The following is a 23,598-nucleotide window of genomic DNA, read 5'->3' as shown; positions in this document are numbered from 1 at the left end:
AAAGATCAATTGAATAATAGAAAAATACAAGATTATTTATTTCTACAAACGTAATAATAAAAAATATGAATGAAAAAATTATGAATGGAAAAAATTATGAATGAAAAAATTAGGAAAGAAAAAATTATTAAGAATAAAAGGTTAAACTTTATATATATATATACAAAGTTTTGATTTTAAAAAAACTTTAACGATATTATAAACTATAAAGATTAATAATTAATCAAATAATATTAATCAAAAATAATCGAAAATATATCAACACTATTCCAATCGAAGTTCTAATATTATGTTGAAATGAAACTATAAGTTCTAAATAATATATATAGGTCTTCCTTGATGGCAGTTTTACAGGATGGGCCAGTGGTGGTGGGTATGGCTTAGAGTAGCCATACTGCATGATGGTTTGTAGCTATGGTGTTAATATTTTGTCCCAAGTAATGTCTATTGTTGAGTTTGATAGTGTTTAATTTCCATAGGACGGTGCTAGTAACTGCTCTTGAACAATTTCAAGGAATTTTTGAAATGTTTGCATGTATCAACATTTTCAGTCCCATATTCCAATATGTATTTCTCTGCACTGTCTTGGTTAAAATATTATTGTAAAATATTACTTTGTAAATATTTTAACATAAATATTATCTATAAAGATAAATAAATGATCGAAAGTTGGAAAACATTTTGCTAGTTGGGTTTCTAAGATTTAACAAACGTTTTGATTTTAGTCTATATTGTGTAAATGTTTTTTTTAAATGTGTAAAATTTTTGGGTTTCTGTTAAAACATTTTCCTCTGTCCTCAGGAAAGTAACAATACATTTGATGAAATGAGTTCTGAAAATACACGAGGATCTCAAGGTACTCCAACTCCATCAGGGAGCCATCATCCTAGTGTTTCTAACTTGCGGGTTACACCATCACCTGCTGGCTCAGCTGGATCTCGATCAAATACTCCAGCATCTGTTACAGGTAAAACATATATATTTTATTAAAAGACCTCTTCTTTTCTGAATCCTCCTCTGTTTTATTTAACTTCTTTCTCTTTCTCTTAATTCATTGACTCTGATTTCTTAAACTTTTCCATTGCTTGTTTTTTAACTTCCTTCTTTTCTCCAATTCTTGTTTCATTTTGTCTTGTTATTTGCATAGATTTTGACTCAATATTTCACTTATGAATGTAGATTTCTAGAATTAAGTGTTGATTGCTTCAGAAATATGCAAAATTGTAAAATTTCATTCTTTCTCAACTAGCAAAAGAAAAATGGGTGGAGGATTACCTAGCATAGCAATATAAGCAAAATATTGCTGTCATATTTATAAAATAAAGTTACTCTGTTTTGTATTATTTAAGACCTTTGAACAGACTCTTGAGTTGTGGTATGATCTAGGTGTGGTGAAATGGTTCTTAGAGAGCTTTAATGAAGATAACCACTATAAAAGTAATGTAGTGGCAGTTGATATTTTCCCAGCACATTGTTAAGTGGTTTGCATTAGGAAGAGCATCCAGTTGTAGAAACCATGCCACAACTGACATTTGGAGTCTGGACAGCTCCCTGCTATCCAACTCCATGTCAAACCAGCCAACCCATGCCAGCATGGAAAGCAAACGTTAAAACGATGATGATGATTTCATAAATCTCTGAGGTTATGGATTTATAGCAAATAACTTGGAAATATTTTGGCTGTAAATGTGATAATCTGTCCAATGTTTGAGGTGGGTAGTTCCATCTTGTTATAATTACATACAGCACTTTAAGTAGCTAACTTTTTGTTTGGAGGGGTTGTGATATTGGAAATCATTTACATTTTACACATAAATTAACACATAATTTTTCTTTTCTCATTATTGAAGGAAACCAAGCTGGTAGTCCAATGCCCCCTCGTCCACCTTCTAGTCAGTTGGATGGACAAGGTTCGATGTCCCAGTCACAAATGACAGGTCAAGGTAATGTTCATCTCAGTTGTTTTCAATACGACCTCAAATCAGGTTTCATTCATTCATTGCTATTAATTCAACATTTGCAAAACTCAAACCATGAACTTATAAGAATCAACTATAAAACTTAACTGATTTTTACCTGCCTGTCTCCTATGTAATGAACAATAATAACTTGATTTTGCTAACCAGTTTTACTCTCTGATTAATAACAAGAGCATCAAGCAATACTGCATATCATCTGGCTATTTTGATTTTGCACATTTTAGTCTCTAATGTACCCTGCTCAGCACCACTTGTATTTCAATTTGACATTACTGAAAGATTTTATTATTTTCATTTTCTTAATTTTGAGAACTTCCACATTGGTAATTCTGTATGAATTTTGCATATCCCATCTTATGCCAGAGTATTTGTGTAATTGTAAGAGCAAAAGGCCACAATAATCTATAACTTGTCTTATTAGATCAACTATCATATGTAGTACATACTAGATAAATTCAGCAATTTAGCTCTGCTTCTAAACAGAGCATACCTTGATTATTTAGGGATTATGTTAAGCATTCAATCAAAGCTGTAAAGCACCAAGTTCCCTAATTAACCTGTGCACCAATTAGATCAGTGCCTTTTCCAGCAATTTTTAGGTGACCTCTTACTACACGGTCATTATTTGGGATTGTGTTTAATTTTGAATGCAGAGTTCAAATACTCCCAACCTCTCTCGCATACTTGCATTATGCCTGAGAGAATTGAATTCTCACAATTATAATCAAGGTGTTAATTTCAAACCCATTTATTGATTTTTGGGGGATGGGGGATGATGGATGGTTTTCACTGGCTCTTCAAGGCTGTCAAGATTGATATTATGAGCATTTTACATAAGACTGTTGCAGGTTTTACTCTGCAAAAGAAAGACATGAACAGGGAGGGAGTTCCAGAGAGCAGCTGATGTGTTGGGTAGGAAAAACTGGATTTAATAGTCGAAGGGTGGGGACAGGGCAGTGAGGAGTGGATAACACGTGAAATGAGTCAGTCAAGGGTATCCAAGTGGAGGCAGCACTAGACCACTCAGCTGAAGGATACAGGGTGAGGAGACAACATAGTTTTGGATCAAAGAATGGGGTATGTCTATGAGTAACTTTATGTTCTGTTTGATCGAAGTGGTCTTTTTCTGGGTTCAGTCTAGAATGTCTGTCTGTCTGCTTGGCAGAAACACTGACCCAGATGCAGGAGCAGTATTCCATTGCGGGGATTAACCTGAGCTTTGTAAATTGCCAGTAAACTATCGAGTGGGGTCTAAACTATTTTTTATCCCTAAAAAAAAAAAGCCAGTTTTCGAAATGCAGTCCTTGCTCTGTTGGTATGTTTGCCCTAAGAAATCTTCATATTTGAAACAGTTATGTAGTCTCTAGTTGGGTGCTGCTCACGTTTAACTCTTTAGCAGTCATATTACTCTATCAAATGTAAAAAAGGGTAATGACCCCCTTCAGTCATGAATGACCATGGGATTGCATCTAAAAAGTTACCTTCTGAGACACAAGTACGGTCAAGGTGGTTTGTGGAAGACCAGCAGTTGCCCGTGTATACCAGTCTTCCCTCTTCGCGCCACCAATGTTGCACAAAGGAAAGGTAAAAGCCGATACAGCTTGACACCAGTGACTTCTCAACTCATTTTTGCCAGCTGAGTGAACTGGCGCAATGTGAAATAAAGTGTCTTGTTCAAGAACACAACATCTTAGACCGGGAATCAAACTCACTACCTCATGATTGTGAGCCTGACACTCTTACTACTGAGCCATGTACCTTCACTGCCAAATGTATTGCTTATTTGCATTATCTTGTAACTTTGAGATTTTAATGATGCTATTGTTTATTCTTAGAATGACATTGTTGGGTAGGTGTGCCAGGCCAGATATGGCTCATTTAAATGCTAAAGGATTAATGGAATTGAAGTTATTTACTGTTGAAAGTGTTGAAATAGTATGTCCCATCAGAAGATATTTTTGAGGAATATCCATAAATAGAGAGCATCTAAACATTCTATCAAAATGTCTTAGAGAGACAAGAAAAATGAGGTTAAATTTTGGATCTTTTTTTGTACTGTTGAATGATATTGTAATTTTGGAACCACCTCCCTCAACCGACTATAATTCTAGTCCTAATCTTCTCTAGCTATTAGAGGATAAATTAACCTAAACAAATCTACACAAACTCCTTTATTAATTTGCAAGAGAACCCTAAAAATGCATGATAAGAATTAAGACTTTTTTTTTTCCGTAGTAATGTTACTTTTTTATTTTATAAATGATTTTATATGTAAATCAAGAAGATTGTCAAATTATGTTTGATATTTAGACTACTACTACTACTACTACTACTACTACTACTACTACCACTACTACTACTACTACTAACAACAACTTGCTTGATGTTATATATAATGGTTACATTATGGTTTGAATGGTTTATATTTTTAATTCTACTTACTTCATTTTATAATTAATATTCATCCATTCTAATTATAATTCTTCAAAACTTTCAACTAGGCTTTTTGCGTCTCATGTTTTAATAATTTAAGATATGCATTGTTAAATCTAACTGAAGTAGGTGGAAAGTTACTGAAGATTTCATGTGCTCAGTCTTATGATAGAGGGGTAGTTTCAGATATTAAACCTATTATTCTTAACTTTTAAACATCTTCCCCAATTTACCTTGATGATCTAGAGCTGGCTATGTAATTCCTTCTCTCTGCCAGAATCAATGTCTTGGCCACCTCTACTTATTTTTTCTTTTCTTCCATTTTTTTAAATATTTCTTTTTAAATTCACGTATCTTGATGAAAATAGGATGTTTAGCATCATCGAAAAGTTAATGCTTGAGTGTCTGCAATTTTCTTAGGCTTCGGTCAGCATATTATGCCTCCTCCAGTTGGCCCCAATCAGATGTACAACACAGCCAATAAACCAATGGCAGGGATGAATGCTGTGGCTGCCTCAGTTTCTCAGATGGGAGGTCACTTTAGCCAGTACAATTCCCAATTTCCTGGTGAGTAAATAAAGTTCAGTTCTGTAGTTTCTTAAGTCTGCCAAATAATGTTTGTTTTCAACTGACTTTAAATGATGTAACATTGCTAATATGAGAAAGCATTTGAGCAGAAGGGTTTATTTCCAGTTAGTGGGTGATATTTTATTTTTGTTTACACCTTCCTTTCCCTTGGTAGTGGTTGAGAAGCTCTAAATGGCCCAAGAGGGCAGCAGTTGTTGTATTGGAATATCTGCCCCCTTACTGATAGTTTTTTCGTTTCCTTTTTTTTTTTTTTTTTTTGTGTTGGGTGTGTTTGAACAATGCTGCCAACTTTGGTGAAGGCATGCCTAACATCATTTCTACTTATTCCTCACTCCTTTCTCTTTTGGCTGGTTTAATTGCATGGAGTGAACATTAACATCTATTTCATCTTTGTTTCATTTTCTTAAGTTGAGATTTCCATTTTGTTTTATTTTATTTTGATTTTTTTTTTGTTATAGCATGAAATTATTAAATTATGTTTTTATTTCCTTTCATTTTTCTTTTTTTCTTAACCTAAGATTTAATTTTTGTTTGAAATACTTATATGGTATTAAATAAACATTGATATTTATTTTCATGTCTTGTTTTGTTGAAGATACCTTGAATCTGTTATTGTGTAAATCCTAAATTTAAAAAAAATTGTTTTTTTTCTTTTGATTTTTTTTTTTTTTTTTTTTTTAGCTAATAAGCTTTTTTTGTTTTTTCATATTATAGATTTAAGTATTTGGTTTCATTTTTCCTAATTTATTTTTATTTAATGATCCTTATAAATTTCCTTGTGCCTCATATGCTTAGTGTGTCTTTAGAGTTTAATCTATCGAAATTGTTAATATATAATTCTTTGTTTAGCAATATAATTTCACAAGTCATTTGAGAAGTGTTTCTTTTCTTCCCTGAATTCCAAGTCACCATAAGGGGAATAGCTTTGGGCCAATATTATCCAGCTTTATGCTGAACTTGTTTTCCTATAATCTGAAAGTGTATTTGCAGCTCTCATTCTTTACCATTTTTGCATTAATGTCCTCTGCAGCACATGTTAATATCTTAGATTGCACCCGCTCAGTATTGATGTTCTTTCCTACTCTCTCTCTCTCTCTTCAATCACTATCACTTCTTTCCTTCTCTCTCTCTCTCTCTCTTTCTTTTCTCTCTAGCAGTATATAAAGTATTATCAAAAGAAATTAGACAAATTAAGCAGTGCTATTCTTGTTTGAGTCTTCTTAAATTATGCAAATATTTATACATCATTTAATACTTTATATTTATCCTTTATTGTGGTAACTGTTTTCTTCTATTGGATATTTATATTTCGAAATTAGATGACTAATTTTCTGAAACAGTTTATAAGTTTCTTTTCTTTGTTTGACATATTAGGCGTTGTCTTATACAGTTTTCTCTCTCATTACTTTGTTAAATCAAACCTTAGAATTTCAATTTTTCTAGTGAGTAATGTACGTTTGAAATTATTTTCCAATTAGCTAATTACTTTGTAGTTAATAATTTCCACTTGTAGGTTTAAATTTTCCTTTGATAGTTTCCAGAAAATATATTTTTCTTCTTTTTCTTTTTGATTTATTCAGTTGTCACATTGGAATTGGTTGTTCTGTTATGAAAATTTGATGTCTTTCTAGAATTTAGCAAGTTGATTATTTGCACTCATTTGAAAGTGACAGTCTGATTAGATCTGGTTTACAATCAGATTATCCTATGCAGCCAGTTTTCATTGACGGCAGCCATTTGCATATTGGAGAACATGGATCTTTATAGTCTGGTATGCTGCTATACCAAATTGCATACAGTACCAACTGCTAATTGTGTACATGTTATACAAGTTATTCTATATTTTACTTGGGATAAAAGCAACAAAAACATTTTACATCATACAAGAAAACAATTCTTTATTGTAGATGAATGTAATATCAGCTGCTGTTACAATGACTTGTCAAAGATTTTACAAAATTTATTTTCAGTCTGTTTGTGAAATGATTTAACTATATTTAACATCTAAAATTACTTTGAGGATGTTACTGAGATAAGACATTAACCATGCCATTTGACTTGTGATTATAAAGTAAAATTGAGAAGTATCAAGATAGATATTTAGATTTACCTTTTTTTAAAAGAAGTTTCTCAGTCTGTTTTGAAATGATATAGGATTTAGCCAAATGTACCCATTAATAGTGGTTGGGTGGGTGGGTCTTTTTCCTTTCTTTCTTTTCTTTCCCATCTAACAGTAGTTCTATAATAATTTTTCATTTTTGCTTCTTCCTCAGTCGGTGATCTGCTTTAGATTTGCTTTTACCTTTGACACACTCTTTCCTTTGCTTCTAGGAAGTTTCCATCGACAACAGAACCCTGCAGGGATGCAGAATTATCCCCAGCAAAATGTGTACAATGGACCCAACCAAATGAGTTCGTTATCTGGAGGATCTTTGTATAGTAGTATGCCCATCAATAGAAATATGTCCTCAGCTAACTACAATAGTGCAAGCTACCCACAATCTGGCAATATGAACTCACAATGTAGTAATTTTAACAGTCATAGTAGTACTGCAGTTTCCGGAGGACCAAATGTTCATGGAGGACCCTGCTCCAATATGCCAAACCATTCGATGAATTCCATGCAGCAGCAGCAGCAGCAACAAGCATCACCTCTTCCCTCGCATCCTCACCCACCCCACCCTTCAACCGGAGGTGCCAACACCATGACCATGTCACCAAGTGGCCAGTGTGTAACACCACCTATTGTACCTGGAGTTAAAGGTGCACATGCAGCAGCGCAGGCAGCTATGATAGCTGCTGCTAATACTGCTGCTGCCACTCGTTGTCATCAGTTACGGACAGGATCATCTAATCAGCCAGCCAGAATGTATCCTCCAGGAATGGCACCTGCTGGTCCTTCATCCAGTCACATTGGATCAATGAACTTCTCTTCTGCCATCAACAATATTCCTAGTTCATCTGGTCAGTTTCCTTCTTCAGTGTCTCAAACAACAGTGCCTAATTCTATGACTCAACAATCAAATTCTTGTAGCCCAACTAGTCCCTCAACCAGCAGCACACACAGTAGCAACACCACTAGTGCTAATTCCAATCGAACATTGGATCCAATGAAACAAACTCCCTCTTCCTTGTCTAAAGAAGGATGTTTACCAAGTAACTGTGCCAGCAGTTTTAGTGCGATGATTCCACCGACAGCCAACTCGGGTATGGACGGCATTGGAATCCCAACCCAAGGTGATAGCACAGAGGAAGGCAAAGCTGTTGACGAGAACAGTGAATGTAACAGTGATGGCAGTCGCATCATCCCACCTGGTAGTCTAGATTCATCTGGTGTTGTTGGACCAACTGTTTCAAGTTCCATGTCAACTCGCCATAGTTCTGCTGCTGGCCCAGCTACTTCCTCCTCAGTGCCTGTCAGCCAACATGTGTGCGTGAGCAGCCAGGCTCCTAGTTCAAATAATTTATCCTTAGAAGACAGTCACAACACAACCACTTCTACTGCAAATTCTAGTGCAGGTAACCAATGCTTTGGTCTTGTCTCTTCAGCACAGCTTTTTGCTTCTGTTAGTCTAGCCTCTCTTTGACTCTTCTTGCCCATTTTATTTTATTTTTCCATTGACAAATTCTTAGTTTATTTGATCCCTTTGAGTTATTCTCTGGCAGAAAACGTAACATTTTCACATTGACAACAGAGAAAAATCACTACAATGAGAACATGTCTTGCTTTGCTTTTTTTTTTGTGTCTTTGGATGTTTTTTATTTTCATTTTTGTTTATAAACTTCAGTTATGTGTGTGCATTAATACATAACTCAGAGTTGCTTACTGAATGTTTTCCATTCTTCCTTAGACTAGTCTGTTTTTTTAAAATTTTTTTCTTCTAATGATTGGTGCATGGAATGTTGTTGTCTAGTTCTGTTTTGAGTTATTTTGTGCCTTTTGAGCAATAGTTAAGACTCAATAGCTGGGAAAATAGTTTAGAAACCCCTTGTAACTTTCCTGATTTCTAGGAACTGTCTATGTTGTTCAGTGGAATGAGCTGTCACTTTAAATGTGACCTGCAATTTTATTTTGTATTCTATTTTGTTTCTCTACATTTTGTCACTATGTTGTGTTTTTCTTTGTATTCAAAGAACATTATTGTATTTGTTTTCGTATTTTGTTTGTATAAATTTTATTAAAAGAATTATTAATCTAGCTTTATTATTCTACCATAATGTGTAATTTCTTCTCAAATTGAAGCATTTTAGTGTATCTTTTTATACTGAAGCTGACAAGGAATATTTATTTTATCGAATTCCATTAATAATGAGCACCTTCTCTATAATGCCTTCTAAATCTCTTCTGTTGGAAATGGCTCAGTTCACTTAAACATTGTAACTATTTACAAAAATTCAGAGAATAAATTTACAACAATCATATTTTATGTCCAACCATTTGTTATTTCTGTGACATAATCTACATTGCTTCAGTGTTATTCTATCGAAGAAGAAAACTAGAGAATAAATTAAAAGTTGGATTAAAAATTCTGATTCCTTATATATTTTCAGTGTTTCCTGCAGCCTTTAAGATTATTTATCTTTTAGTGCTCTCTAGTAAGATAGTTCACTGCTAATTGATTCTGAGGAGAACAAAAAAAAAAAACAAAAAAAAAACAGCTTGTTTGTTACTTAAAATATTAAAAGTAAAGAAAGTTATGTGAGATTGTTAGTTTTTTAAAAAAAATTTTATCGTGGATCTGTTGTAAGTTTGGAATTATTTTAATAACTAATATTTTGTTCTCAACTATTTTAATATAGGCAAAAGACATATTTTCCACAATAACTTTCAACAAAATGTTTTTGCCATCTTGAATACTAATTATTTAATTAACTTTCTATCTTTATTTTCATTAATATCTGAAGATATGAAATGAAACACTCTTCATTCAATTTATTTTCTCTTTGTAGTATAATTTCACATATTGGTAGAATATTTAATTAGAAAATTATATTTGAAATAAAGTCTCATTCAACTTTGTTTTTAACTTCTAACAAAACATTATTTATTATTGTCCACTCGGCTATTAGAATAGCTTTTCAATAATCTTGTTTTTATTCATAATTTATCTTTATTAATTCATTTTTTAAAAATATTTTCTTGTAAACTTAAAATCAAAACTGTATTAATGAATATTGACTTCATTGAGATTTCAGCATTACTGATTGAGTTGTTGTTTGGTGTTCATTCACTCATAAGTTCCCCACCTTGGAATCGACAGTTAGTCTCTTGTTTCAGAAGAAATTCACTTAGCAAAATTGCTCAAAGTAGCTGGTGCTATTACATTAGATATGGTTTAAATCACTGCTGTTTAAATAAGACCAATGTGTTCTGCTGCTTCTGTGATTTCTTTGAAACTTGGCCCTTAGTTGAAGTGAAATTGTTTACTGCCAATTTAATGCAGAATCTTCTATCTTACGAAGTTTAAGTTCCAATCAGTTCTTTGGTAGGTTAATTAATTGTTAGAAATTAAAAAGGCTTTTATTAAAAAGAAAGACTCCTGATTTTGCTTAGTCCTTTTTATTTTTTATTGATATAAATACCAGCTTTAAATTTATGATATTTAATTGAGCATTAGCTACATGTATTTTGAATTCTTATATATGAAATACAATCCTTATATACAAGTCCACAGTAAGGAGGAAATGGGGCACACATTAACAATATAAATGACATGAAAGGGCTACACAGATGAATGAACATCAGAACAAAGTTGTAGCCCCTATCGTTTTTTAGGTGTCACATTTCATATGCAAATAACACGTCGATGTGTTTGTGAATCCAAAATTTAAGTTTTTAAGGAACTTGTGAAATAAGTTTTAGGAATCAAAATAGCTTGTATTATTTTTGTTTTTGGTTATAATATAGCTAATGTCAGTTGTCATGTGATTATAAATCTTTTTATATTTTTTAATAGGCACATCAAACTAGGTTCTTCACATTTGCTTGATTTAATATTTTTTTTATCTTACAGGTTAATTTGTATTTATTTGATTAATTTACATAAACTCAGTGTATTTTATATATCTGGAGCTTAAATGAAACTGAGCTACTAAGTTTAAAATGTTGGACTGTGTTATTATAAATGTATATTTTTGAGTTACTAGGAAGACCTCAGTGTTTGGGTTTCTTTTGCTTCTTCAGGAAACACCGCCACAATGGTCACTCAGGCCATTACAGCTCCTGTTGCCAGTGTTGTGGAGTCTATGAGTAACGATAGCCAACCAGATCTACTTTCAACATACAGCATCCCACCAATGGTGAATTCAAGTTCATCAGGAAATGTAATGTCTTCCGATGAACCACCAGAAAAGAAGAAAAAGGTTGGTGGTACTCTTTTGCATTTATAGGTTTTTTTTTTTTTTTCATGCTTCCTTGATTGTTACCATGATTTCACTGTGATTTGTTGGAAGATTTTTCTCTTTATGAGTTTTGAATGCTTCATGTTTTAAAACACAGGAAAATCTTCAGTGTGAGTTTTGTGTGTGTATATGTGTGTGTGTGTGTGTGTGTATATATATCTGTGTGTATGTATCTATGTATGTGTGTGTGTGTATGTATATATATATATTTTTTTTTTATGTATATATACACACTCATGCATACACAAGCACACACACACACACACACACACACACACACACATACAAATAACATCTTAATCCAATCTCTTGCTTTTTTTTTTCCTTAAAGTAAATTTGCTCTTGACTTTTTGTGTGAATTTTTGCATCATAATTATTCTATTAATACTTCATTCTCAATTAATTCAGTCATTACATTGTGAGATTCTGAGGCACCGGCTTTTTACCTTCAAGCACAAAATACACATCTTACAATTGAAACTTAATGCTGCTTTTTGTACTCAACTATAACCTGTTATAATTGTAACAATAGATTTTTAATTTTACTAGTTTAGCCCCCCCTAAAAGTGTGCTAGTGTGTGTTTGGCTATATTATTAAATCCATACAGTTTATGTTAAGTAACTTCAACCAGTTGTTGAGTATTGATTAAATGCTTTGTTTTATCAGTACCTTTCGGTAGGACTACGCTAGCTATGCCATATATGATGAAATTATTTGGAAATTCTCATAAGTTCAGGATGGATCTCTGCTAAAAAAAAAACAAAACAAAAAAAGCTGAAGTTCTATCTTCAATATTTTGAAAATATTGAATCATATGGACTGGTTATAAAATTGTACTCGTGCACTAAATTAGATTGCCTGAAAAATCAAAACTGATAATACATCAGTTACGTTGGAATAACTTACAGCACAAGCAATCAAAAACTGCAGACTATGAAGCTCTATATAAACGACAATAATCAACATTGGCTGTGGTGCTTTGATAGCATGGTGGCTATATACTAAAGGTTTGAAGATATACAAAAAAATACTCTGAGATGTCTGCTTTCTCTCTCTGACCAGATGGTAGATTATATGAAGTGTCTGTAGCAAGCAAGTGTTATGGTCTATTGCAATCGAAATACAAGATCAGCAATAACTGGAAATGAAACAATGTGGTCTGCTAGATATGCAGCATTTGTATGCTCAAGTAAATTACATGGATTATTAGAAAACATTAGTTGATGTCCATGCTTTAAGACATGTTGTTTGAATGAAAAAGTATTTGCGTTTGTGGATGTTATTTGTGGTAGTAGTAAGGCGAGATAATTTAGCAAGAAGTAATTAGGACAGAATTTGGCATTATGGAAGAGGTGATATGGGATGAAAATGCATATAGGGATTTTACTTCATTGAAGTTAATACTGTGAAATATATTATTTTATTTTGAGGTAGGTGTTGTCTTTAGTGAATACTTATTTGTTTTGAATGTCAGAAGTCCCTGAACTTTTTCCTGATTGGATATTCTTCAATATTGCTTCACCAAATCAAATGTTTCTGGAAACAGTATAGTAATGCAACACACAGTTAGGGATTCTTTGCATACACACACATTAACATAAACAATGGTTTTAATATATTTCATAATACCTTGCCTAAGCAGAAAGCACACAGTTTATGGTGGGGAGGGAATACAGTTTTATTATATAATTTCATATTTATTTTACCAACCTTCTGAGGGACAAAAGACAAAAATTGACCGAGTTCAGAAACATTATGATCTATAATTGCACAAAAAATTGTTATAATTTTATGTAGCAATAAGATATTCTCAAAGTTGGTATTAGAAACTTTTTTTTTTTTATCTGAAACTCCCAATTACATACACACTCAAGAAAAAAAAAAAAACAAACAAAAAAAAAACATGTTTCCAACTGGTTTTCTTCAGTTTTCCCATTTAATGTATTCCCATGAATGTATGTGTAACAACACAGCCTACCTTTCATTCTACAGTTTTGTATCTTTCTTCTCTTTTTCATTCTTCTCTCTATCAAAAATAATCTAATTTTATGTTGAAACTGTCAATAATTTAGCAACAAATTTCTTAAAATTTGAAATAGTTTTGAATTTCAGCATTTTAAATGCTAACATCCAAAATTGTTACAAATTCTATTCTATACAAAAATCAAGATATCTGGTATAAGAATTTCATTTAATGTTTTTATTCCATGAACGAATGCCATTAATTCTCTAACTTAATTTATATATTTTTCTTTCCATGTATGAGAGTAGATTTGTCTATTTCTATTTTTTTAAAACCATTTTAAATATGCTTGGAATAAATTTCCTCAAAAAAATTAAGATCCCTGCTCTCATTTGTTAGGCATAAATAACACTACATTATACCCAGTTGGGTTTTGTTTATTGATGAAGGCAACATTTGGTATTTTTCTTTCATTCTTCCATCCAACATTACCAAATTGTTGCTATTTTTATAACGAGAAGGTTCAGTGCCAGTCTATGTTCATTCTAGGATTGTGTTTCACATCCCCCAACACCGACCAATCTATCCCAATCTCCAAGTGGAACAAGTGTGTCCTCCTATCCAGAGGAGATAGAGAACCTTAACAGTCCGACAAGCTGGTCGGTGGGCACTCCAGTAAGTGGGTTTGGGTTGTCGTCACTTGTTTCCAGGGGTTCATGCTTTTGGTTTTTACTCACTATATTGGTCCCATCTACTATTTTTCTTTTTCCTCTTTTTTTTCCCTCCTTTTCTCTTTGCTTTATTACTGGATCTTATCTGGAGCTTGGTGCACGCCACAACCTTTTATGCCCTCCCATTTCCTGCTTCTATTGGCATTTTGTTTGTCATTCACATATCCCTGCTGCCACTTTTGAGTTTTCATAACTTATTGGTTTTAGGTCTATTAAAACATATTTTGTTGCACATACACATAATGTTATATAATAATAACTAGTTAGTATATATATTCTAGTTGTGCAGTAATTTTTTTTTTCATCCTTGCAAAGCACAGCAATTGTCATTTATCACACTTTATATTCATCTTATTTGTTTGTCTTCCCTCCAAAATTAAGTGTAAATGTAACCGTTTCTTCATCAAACTTATATCATAACTTTTTAGTTACGTCTTTCCTGAAGAAGGCTAACAACATTAACAAGCAACATCATTATTGCTTAAATTATATTTCATAGAAAATATGACTGGATTTCTTGAATTTTATTTTATGGTTAATTATAAAAATATTTTCAAGAAGTTAACTTTCCATGTTTTTCATGCAAATTAAGAATTTCACACAAGATTCAACAGAATTAGTCATAAGTTTCTTTTAAGTCTTTTTAATGCTATCATGATGGTGCATTACTAGAAGATTGCACCACAGAAATCTGGTCTCTTTTCTGATGTTATTGAGCAGAAATACCAAATTTTAATATCTACCTCTAAGCTGGTCTGTTGGTATTGGATGCTAGTTACTAATAAGTTAACTCTGCACTTAATATTTCTGCTTCATCTCTGAAAATAAGGATTGGCCACTACTTTTCATACACTATGGTTATGTGTTTGCAAGATTGATGTTCATTGCATTTTTTTCCTCCAATTTAAACTTTTTGCTATTAACTTATATTAACTACAAAATAATTAAATTTAAAATATTAACAGATATATTTCTTAATTTTTCTGCTTATCACACTTTTTCCAATTTATTTTTCAATACTGTGAAATAAATGATTGACATAACTGAATTTAAAAAATAATAATAATTATAATAATAGAAATTTTCAATAGTGTTTTTGTTGACATAATTGCATGCAAAATGTTTGCCATCACATAAGTCTGTCATCTTAGATCACTTTCCATCATCTCAAAACAACATTCTCTCTTTCTCTTTCTTTCTCTCTCTATCTCTATTTCTTCCACTGTGTGTGTTTGTGTGATGCAAAATAAGCTTTTATATATTGGTTTGTCAATTAGATTTAGATATTGTATATGATGTATTATCTTGACAAATAACTTTTCTAATGAGATTTTGTAAAATCTTTAAAAAATCTATTTTAGTTACCTGAGCGTAAGTGCATAAATAGACAGAATATCCATCCAAAAATAGGGATCTCTCTTTTTTTTTAGAATTGTAAACAAAATTTTGATACTAGTTTTCTTTGAAATTTCGTTTGTTTTTGGAGTGACAAATAAGATCTATAAGGTGTAACTGTCTTGTGAATGAATTAAAAAAGAAAAAGTCGAGAAGTTATTTTCGTTTTTCTTTGTGGTATACTGATACAGCATTTAGTTTTGTTTTATCTCACTTCTATCAGTTTCAAAGAATTACTCTAACAGACTGTACATCGTTAGAAGAAACTGTATTGATAGCTTCTGTTAGCCATGTCAAGATATAGTGGAGAGTGAAGTATATTTATTACTCTTGGAAAAGTAATAAAAAGAAAACTATGATGTTGTTCTAGTAGTTTCCTTGATTTATAAATGATGTATTATGTTACATGAACATTAATCCAATCCAGTTTGTAATTATAGCATTAAGTAATTTCTATGTAATGTTTGTGTGTTTTATCATATGGTTATTGTTATCAAAATAAGAAGTTCTCAAACGTGTTTAGGATATTGTTATATTCTCGGCTTGATATTACCAGCTAGTAATTGTTATCTAATGCGTTCTGTTCTAAAGTGATCATAAGTGGCTTCCACTATGGGTGTTCAAGTGTGTGTGTATATATATATATATATATATATATATATATATATACACATACATACATATGTATATATGGTTGAGAATACAGATTTTTCTATTTACAAAATGGTATTGAAACAGAGCTACGATCACAATATTGATAATTTTTAGTCTACTCATTGTTGATGCATTCATAAATATTTATTGATCTTAATTTGGTTTCATTAAGTTTAATTTTGGTACATAGCTTCAGATTCCAGTCATAAATAAAATAAATCATTGAATTGCTCACAAATGTTAGCATATTAATTTAAGCCTAGATCTGATGTGTCAAGCCTTCCATCCATCTACACTGCCTGCATTATATAACACCTTTTTTATTTTCAGTTTCTTCTCTGTTTTTGTTCATTACCATGCATGTTTGTCATTGTATTTCTGTTGTTTGTATTCAGTCTGTAAGGTGGATGGATTTAGAAGCATTATAACTATGATGAGACTTCTGTTTCATTTTCTTTATTCTTTAAAAGTTTGTGCTGTAAAAATAAACTGTTCACAACATTTAACATACTCTATTCACATGTTTCGTTGTAGTTAAGGTATGACAACTTAAAAGTGGCTCTGTGGGTAGCTTCTTGTATCTTTCCTGTGATCACTGTCTTCTGCACTATATTCTTGATAACTGAAAATGGTCAGAAAACAATCTATTGTAAAAAGTCTGTAATGAAGTGAACACATTTTACTTGCATTATTTTCTGTTATATTGTTGTGTTTCCAAAGTTGCTTAGACATGTCTTCATTCCTGTATCTGTTGGTCTTCTATGTGTGTTTGCATTTAGTATGTATGTGTGGATGCATGTTGTCTTCTGTTCTTTTCATCAGTTGGTTCACATGCTAAGATGAATTGTCTGTAAATATTTCAGGAGTTTTATTCTGCTTTTTTATTTTTAATTCTTTCAACCAATTGAACTGTTTTTTGTTAACAATCATTGCAATCAAACCAGTACACCACAGCTTTTAGAACTCATTTTAGGTAGCTTGATTTCTTATTTTTCTGTATATTCTGGAAGTTCCTTTCCTTCTAGATGTCTAATGTTACTAATGTTAACACTACTGCTTTTTAATTTCTAGATGTTCTATAAAAATCTGGAACATTTATCCAGATTAGTTTTGGATTAGCAGTTTATATCTGTTTTCACTACAATTTAATTTGGTTTTAAGATTCTAATGTATGTTCATGTACAAAACTGAAAATTTTACTAAATTTTCCATTCTTAAAAATTTCAACTTAAAACCTATCAAACTAAAATCTTTACACTAGAATGAAAGTGATTCTAATTGACAAAAAAATTTTTCTTATGTTAAGCACATTGCTCCATTACAAAGGTTTTGTGTGATTGTGTATGCATAAATATGAGGTAGTATCATAAAGTTCCTGGGCTAGTTCTGTAGCGTACCAACAGATGGCGGCACACACTTGCATGCACCATGAGAGCTAGCAGTGACCTTCATGAGGCAGTGTGACGAGTGACATTGCAGTGTTTACTTCATAAGATGTGAAATTTGTGATCACATGTATGCTGTAGTCTGTGATTTTGTCATGGACAGGAAGTTAGAACAAAAAGCCAATGTGAAATTTTGCATTAAACTTAGGAAGTCTGCTACAGAGCAGACCATTGAGCATGTTTAGGCAAGCTTACGGCGACAAGGCAGTGGGTTGTACGCAATGTTTTTCAAGTGGCACGGGCACTTCAAAAGCAGAAGAATGTCCCTGGAAGATATGCCACAAGTATCACTCCTGGAAATGTGGTATTGTGCATCGAGAATTTGTACCGCAGGGTCAGACCGTCGATTGAGAGTTCTGCTGTGACATTTTGAAGTGCTTGAGGGAGGACATTTAACAAAAGTGACAGGATCTGCAGAGCGTGAAGAATTGGATTCTTCATGACAACATTGCACCCTGTCACCAGGCTCTCTTTACTTGTGAGTTTCTCACCAAAAACATGGTATGGCTTCCGCACCCACCCTATTCGCTAGATTTAGTAACTGTGGACTGGCATCTCTTCCTCAAGATGAAAATGCAGCTCGGTAATTACTGTTTTAACAATGTTGTCAAAATCCAGAGCAAATCACTTGCTTACGGGAAACATCTTCCAGGCCGGATTCCAAAAGTGGCAGGAACACTGGGACCGGTTTAGTGCTGCACAAGGTGACTATTTGGAAGATGATGATGTTAAAACCTTAGGTAAATAAGTTATTTTTTATTAAACATAACTAGTCCAGGAACTTTTTGATACCACCTCATAAGACAATGATTACATCAATTTGTAGGCAATAAATGTTAGGTCATAAAGATTTTAATTTGTAATCTATATCCTTTATTTTATAGATGCAGTTTTAATTACTGTTTTAAGTGTTTATAAATATTACTTATGAATTTTCTATGATATTTAATTTTAGTTTAAAATATTTCTAGTTGTTAGTTATTTCAACTTTTGCTGGTTAGTTTTAATTATCCGTTTGCTAATTGTTGATTTTTTTTATTTCTTGAAAATCTTTTTTTAACTATTCTTTTATGGTTGTTTTCCTCTGTAGAAACCTGGACAGACTGCCGACTTACACAAGTTATACACCATGGGGGATGAACCAGATAGAAAAACTTTTCTAGATCGGTTATTATATTTTCTAGAAGAGAAAGGTACACCTATAACATCAATGCCTCAAATCAGTAAACAGCCCCTCGATCTCTATAAACTGTACCACAGTGTAAAGGATAGAGGAGGAATGGTTGAGGTAAGTTGCTCTCTCTCTTAACAGCTTTTTATGTGTGGTTATTACATGGAATTGATCCACGCTATTTGGTATTAGCAGAAAGTGAACAGGCTTAATTCTTAATGATTTTCAGTGTTTTAGATTATAATTATTTAATTAAAAAATTACTTTGGAAGTATGTGGTTAAGGACAGGGAGTGGGTCATTATGTTTTAGGTAAGCGTAATAATTTTATGGACTTTAGTGTTAGAATTATTATTACAAAATGGATGGAGGAGATAACTTTGACGACACGATTCCTAACATGATTACAGTGTAGCATGCACCATTGCGTATGTTACTAGTAGATATGAGTTTTAAAGTGTTAACTGTAAAGAGTTTATTACTGCTTGTAAGATTTGCGTAGATGTTGACGTGCAAACAATTTCTGTACTTTCTGCAGGTAAGCAAGGCTAAGAAATGGAAAGAGATCTGTGCAGTTGTGAACATAGGCTCTTCAGCAAGTGCTGCTTTCACTTTAAAAAAGAATTATGTTAGGTATTTATTTGCAATGGAATGCAAATATGACAAAGGAGGTATAGATCCAGCACCAATACTAGCACAAATGGAAGCAGCAATGCAACAGAAACGAGAAAGCAAACAGAGAAGAGCACCCTCACCAGGTGAGTTTGAAATTCTCTTCGTTAATAATGCAACATGACTTTTCAGCTCTCTTTTTTTTTTTTTTCTTCTTTCTGTTAATGTCATTTTATTTATTTTGTTTTGTTCTTCATTTCAGCTGGCTCCCAAGGCTCTTCTCAAGATGCATTCCGACCCCCTAGCACACCTAACAGCAACAGCCAAGGAATGGACCCATTTTCTCCAAACATGCAATCCTATATAGGAGGCCCCAATTCTGAATCTAACATTGGTCCAATGAGCTCAACTATGATGCCTCACGGAAATATGATGAACAGTATGAACCCTTCCAATAGCATGCTGGCTCAAAATTCTGTGGGTGGTCCAAATTCAAGTATGCTCCCTCCTCACCATATGTCTTCTGGACCAAACAGTATGCATGGCAATATGATGCCAGGGAACATGCCCCCTTCTAATAATATGATGGGGAATTCGTATGCCCCAAACAACATGATGCCAAACAATATGGGTCCAAATAATAATATGATGGCAAATAACATGGCAACATCAAATAACAACATGCTTGGTAACAACATGGGACCTTCTAACAACAATTTATCTTCCAACATGAACCAGGCACCTCAAAATGAAAGTGACAGTGTTAGTGTTCAGGACCCATTTGCAGATGAGCCATGTGCCAGTGGCCCAAGTTATCCCAGGCAGAGTATGAATTCGCAGATGCCACCCTACTCTGGCATGCAATCACAGACTACCATGTCTGGTAATTATGGCTTCAATCGTCAAAATGCCCAGCACGGAATGTCACCATACTCAAATATGAGCCAACAGTCTATGAACAACTTTTCTGAGAACCGAATTGGTCAAAATGAACAGTATAATGATGCCTATCGAAGGACAATGGGTATGGAGAATTTCAATAACAATAATAGAAATTCAGAAAATTTTGGTCCTGCAGCTACTCAATTTGGACCTCGGAATAGTCAAGTATCAGGTGCTCAGTTCCCATTTGGACCTCAGTTTGACCGTGAACGGTAAGTATACACTTGTTGCTTTTCTCCTTTCTTTTCTTATTTTTAAAGATTATAGTAGTTTGTAAAATGTTAGTATGTGTGTGCCTGTCTGTGAATAGTGTTGTAGAGGTTGCTTAGTATCTGGTTTTGATTGTTAGCTACTTAACTACTATGTGGGAGTCTTTATCACCTGTCCATTGATGGATAACTGATTATAGTGGAGCTGAAAATATAGCATGTTTATTCTTCCTTTTCTATTTTTAAATTTTTGTTTTACATGTATTTTTTTTTTCCATGCTGTAGTATAGTGTAGTATACTTTTGTTAGCACAATTATGTTCAGCTGTGAAGTATTTGTCAACTAGATAATAAAAAAAAAAAAAGAAAGCAGGCAGAGATATGTGGGGTGAGTGGGTAGTAAAACATACTAGTAATAATGTTTGAACTAATGACTACATAGTACTTTAGCAACTTTCAAGCTTTCAACAATTTTTTTCTTACGTGTATTAAATATTTATTGGTAAAATTATGTCTTTAGAATGATGACTTGTTTGCCAAGTTTAAAGGATGGTACTTCGATGTTTTTACTTCCAATTCCTGTGTAAATCTCTGATGGATGTGATTGTTTGGAAAGTTGGGTATTTGCGTGCGAAAGAGTGGACTCAACAGTGATGTTGATAACATTTGAAATGTATATTGTGTACACTAAGCTTATGGCCATAGTTGCTTCCTACCCATTTATGAGACATTCATCTTCTGATTATTTCTAACAGACAGTTTATTATTGTAATTCTTTTAATTCTGTAAACGAGTAATGGGAATTTGTCAAAACAAGTCTTATCATTGACGTTTATAAAAGAGCCACCAATTGTCTGAGATAGAAACGTCTATTCTGTTTGTTTAAAAAAAGTTATTTTTTCTGAATCCTAGGAATCCTTATTTGCTGATTTCTATTTCCAGCTTTAGCATGTATTAATCACCAAATCCCTTAGGAGGGCAACAAGTCAGCAGAGTTATAAAAGTATTAGGCAAAATACCTCTGGTGTTTGTTCCAGTTAACTTTACTCTAAATTCAGATACTGCTGAGGTCATTTGTGTCTTAGATTTTTTCTGGAACCAAAAAGTATAACATATAAATCCAGGACAATAAATTGATGGACTTGTTAGGGTGAAATGCTTTGTAGTACTTTTTCTAGCTTTTTGCATTCTGAATTTTTGGCTGCTAGACTTAATATGTTTCGTAGTTTAACAGTATCACCTGCCCCTTATGGTGCTTTGACTGAGTTTATTCAGTTGTAAGCATTTAGGCTAGATCTCCAGTTTGTATATAACTTTCTCTCTCCAGTCTCTGAGACTTTCAAAAATAGAGGGTTATGGTCACTTTCTCTCCCTGACTAAGTAATAAAGAAAACAAAGAAATTTAGACTTTTTGTAGATTGGCATCCTATACAAGCGAGGATTTATCTCATTTGTTTGCTGTTTAGATACTTTAATAGGACAGACTATCTAAGCATAAAAGCAGATATAAATCTGATGTCTGTCGATGGGTATGGTTATGATAATGATGTAACAATCTGTTGTGTAGAGATTGAATGGTAACAGAGGAGGTGATGAAAAAAAAACTTTGTTGACAGCAATTGTTTAGTATGAGTGTTATTTTTAGCCTAGTTTTTCAACAATGTGGTCAGTGAAGTCGGAAAGTTTTGCAAAAAACTGGGAAAAGAATGCAAAGAATGAATGATGTGTTAGTAGATGAAGTGAGAATTAGAATGGATGAATTGATTTCCAAATAACTTGGTGGTAAGTGCCTGTGATGAATGTGTCTGTGTGTGGAAAGTGTAGAATGAAGTAAATAAAACAAATGTTATGAAATAGAATCAATGCAGAAAGGCTATGGAACTTCAGAGAAATTGAGGTTAACAAAAGGGAACCACAGATTTATATGGAAGCATATCTGCAGGGTTTAGAAGACTCTTTAGGGTTACTAGGAGCTAGACAACTTCTATAGTGTTGGTGCCATGTAAAAATTGCTCCCAATATACTGTAAAGTGATTGGTATTAGGGAGGCCATCCAGCTGTAGAACTTGAAACAGAGATGTTGGAGTAAGTAGTCATCTTTCTGCTGTCAGTTCCTGTTGAATCTTCCGACTTACCAGTGTGGAAAACGGGCATACAATAATCAGAATGATGACCGATATGTGTGTTTATTGATATATATATGTGTATATATCTGTGTGCATGTGATCCAGACATTGCATCTAGAGTTACATTATCCGCTACACCCTCCCTCCTTTTGTTTTAGAAAAAGAAAAACATTTCATAGAGATTTGGTTGCTAATTCCAATAAGATGAACACTTGCATAGAGATTTCTTTTGTAATCAGTTTTGCTAGTGATGGGGGTGGGGATGATAATTGACCCAAGGTCTGCTGGTGCTATTATGAACGAAAAAGTGAGAACTGCTATCCCTCCATTAAAATCCTTCTCAAACTAAAATATCCTTTGTGTGAAATGAGATGTGGACAGAAAATTGCAGTGATACACTTTTGCTAATGGTGAGGGTGATGTTGATAAACCATATTCTGTGCAAATTGTATTCGCAAGCCTTTGACTTTAAAATTCTTGGTGTGTATGTTTGAGCATCAACTTCTGGGTTCACCTTCTAAATATTTTGATGTGTCTCTAAAATCTAAAGCCTTTGTTTCATATTTTCAATTAAATCTCATTCATGTATATATATAGATATACACCTTTCTTAGTATAAATGGTGCTCCTATCATTTTTGTTATACTCTTTCCCACCCACTCTTTTTCTCTTGGTGTGTGTATATTCAGTTGCACCACAGATGGCAATACACAGACCTGAACAGTTGGCTAATGTTCCCCTGCCAGATACAGGGGCAGCTGGCATTACCCTCTTGGCTAGCAAGACACAGTGTATCCCCCAGTATTAGTGATGAAAACAACAGATCTGCAGTTGCATTACTTACTCGATGAAAATAGTTACAAGTCACCCTATGTATAATCTTATCTTTTGAATATGTATTATCAAAAAAAACAAAAACTCTCTCTCTCTCTCTCTCTCTCTCTCTCTC

At 33.1% G+C, this 23,598-nt stretch overlaps 1 protein-coding gene across 10 annotated transcripts in view; it reads left to right on the top strand.

The window, feature by feature from the left end:
* The window catches only part of LOC106883893 (AT-rich interactive domain-containing protein 1A), an 86,841-nt gene that overhangs the window by 30,907 nt on the left and 32,336 nt on the right, over positions 1 to 23,598 (top strand). For 6 of the 10 annotated variants that reach the window (XM_052974205.1, XM_052974206.1, XM_052974204.1 and 3 more), the window contains 9 exons: positions 802 to 967; positions 1,851 to 1,943; positions 4,833 to 4,979; positions 7,332 to 8,519; positions 11,185 to 11,363; positions 13,916 to 14,041; positions 18,682 to 18,879; positions 19,300 to 19,519; positions 19,636 to 20,527. In XM_052974205.1, coding sequence (XP_052830165.1) covers positions 802 to 967; positions 1,851 to 1,943; positions 4,833 to 4,979; positions 7,332 to 8,519; positions 11,185 to 11,363; positions 13,916 to 14,041; positions 18,682 to 18,879; positions 19,300 to 19,519; positions 19,636 to 20,527 — 3,209 coding nt within the window. The remainder of the gene's footprint in view (positions 1 to 801; positions 968 to 1,850; positions 1,944 to 4,832; positions 4,980 to 7,331; positions 8,520 to 11,184; positions 11,364 to 13,915; positions 14,042 to 18,681; positions 18,880 to 19,299; positions 19,520 to 19,635; positions 20,528 to 23,598) is intronic. The other 4 variants (XM_052974209.1, XM_052974208.1, XM_052974211.1 and 1 more) reach the window with 4 other exon arrangements.

Source organism: Octopus bimaculoides, chromosome 18, assembly GCF_001194135.2.
Source record: "Octopus bimaculoides isolate UCB-OBI-ISO-001 chromosome 18, ASM119413v2, whole genome shotgun sequence".
NCBI classification, from domain to species: domain Eukaryota; kingdom Metazoa; phylum Mollusca; class Cephalopoda; order Octopoda; family Octopodidae; genus Octopus; species Octopus bimaculoides.
This window is presented reverse-complemented; position numbering and strand designations above follow the sequence as displayed.